The sequence below is a fragment of the Caenorhabditis briggsae genome, assembly GCF_000004555.2.
Source record: "Caenorhabditis briggsae complete genome, chrX, whole genome shotgun sequence".
NCBI classification, from domain to species: Eukaryota; Metazoa; Nematoda; class Chromadorea; order Rhabditida; family Rhabditidae; genus Caenorhabditis; species Caenorhabditis briggsae.
In genome coordinates this window covers 18105087-18106307 of record NC_013491.2, presented here as the reverse complement: position 1 = coordinate 18106307, position 1221 = coordinate 18105087, and the positions used below count along the sequence as shown (strand labels likewise).

General features: G+C 47.4%; 1 protein-coding gene across 1 annotated transcript in view; it reads right to left on the bottom strand.

Moving 5' to 3' along the window:
• CBG07669 overlaps positions 1-1221 on the bottom strand; it is a gene marked incomplete at both ends in the record, with an annotated part of 8344 nt that overhangs the window by 3368 nt on the left and 3755 nt on the right. The window contains one exon of the mRNA XM_045240483.1: positions 6-1221. This exon is cut by the window's right edge and continues 2480 nt beyond it. Coding sequence (XP_045093470.1) covers positions 6-1221 — 1216 coding nt within the window. The remainder of the gene's footprint in view (positions 1-5) is intronic.

The following is a 1221-nucleotide window of genomic DNA, read 5'->3' as shown; positions in this document are numbered from 1 at the left end:
TCAGCTGGGACATTCTTTGCATATCGTTCTCCACTGATGTGAGTGAAGTCCTCTCGATTATGTGTTCTGGCTTCGAACTGTTGGCCATCACCTTGGAGAATCTTGTTGTCAGCTGGGACCTTCTTTGCATATCGTTCTCCACTGATGTGAGTAAAGTCCTCTTGGTTCTGTGTTCTGGCTTCGAACTGTTGGCCATCACCTTGGAGAATCTTGTTGTCAGCTGGGACCTTCTTGGCATATCGTTCTCCGCTCACAAACGTGAAGTCTTCCTGGTTCTGAGTTTTTGCTTCGAACTGTTGGCCATCACCTTGGAGAATTTTGTTGTCAGCTGGGACCTTCTTGGCATATCGTTCTCCACTGATGTGAGTGAAGTCCTCTTGATTCTGTGTTCTGGCTTCGAACTGTTGGCCATCACCTTGGAGAATCTTGTTGTCAGCTGGGACCTTCTTTGCATATCGTTCTCCACTGATGTGAGTAAAGTCCTCTTGGTTCTGTGTTCTGGCTTCGAACTGTTGGCCATCACCTTGGAGAATCTTGTTGTCAGCTGGGACCTTCTTGGCATATCGTTCTCCGCTCACAAACGTGAAGTCTTCCTGGTTCTGAGTTTTTGCTTCGAACTGTTGGCCATCACCTTGGAGAATCTTGTTGTCAGCTGGGACCTTCTTTGCATATCGTTCTCCACTGATGTGAGTAAAGTCCTCTTGGTTCTGTGTTCTGGCTTCGAACTGTTGGCCATCACCTTGGAGAATCTTGTTGTCAGCTGGGACCTTCTTTGCATATCGTTCTCCACTGATGTGAGTAAAGTCCTCTTGGTTCTGTGTTCTGGCTTCGAACTGTTGGCCATCACCTTGGAGAATCTTGTTGTCAGCTGGGACCTTCTTGGCATATCGTTCTCCGCTCATAAACGTGAAGTCTTCCTGGTTCTGAGTTTTTGCTTCGAACTGTTGGCCATCACCTTGGAGAATCTTGTTGTCAGCTGGGACCTTCTTTGCATATCGTTCTCCACTGATGTGAGTAAAGTCCTCTTGGTTCTGTGTTCTGGCTTCGAACTGTTGGCCATCACCTTGGAGAATCTTGTTGTCAGCTGGGACCTTCTTGGCATATCGTTCTCCGCTCACAAACGTGAAGTCTTCCTGGTTCTGAGTTTTTGCTTCGAACTGTTGGCCATCACCTTGGAGAATCTTGTTGTCAGCTGGGACCTTCTTTGCATATCGTTCTCCA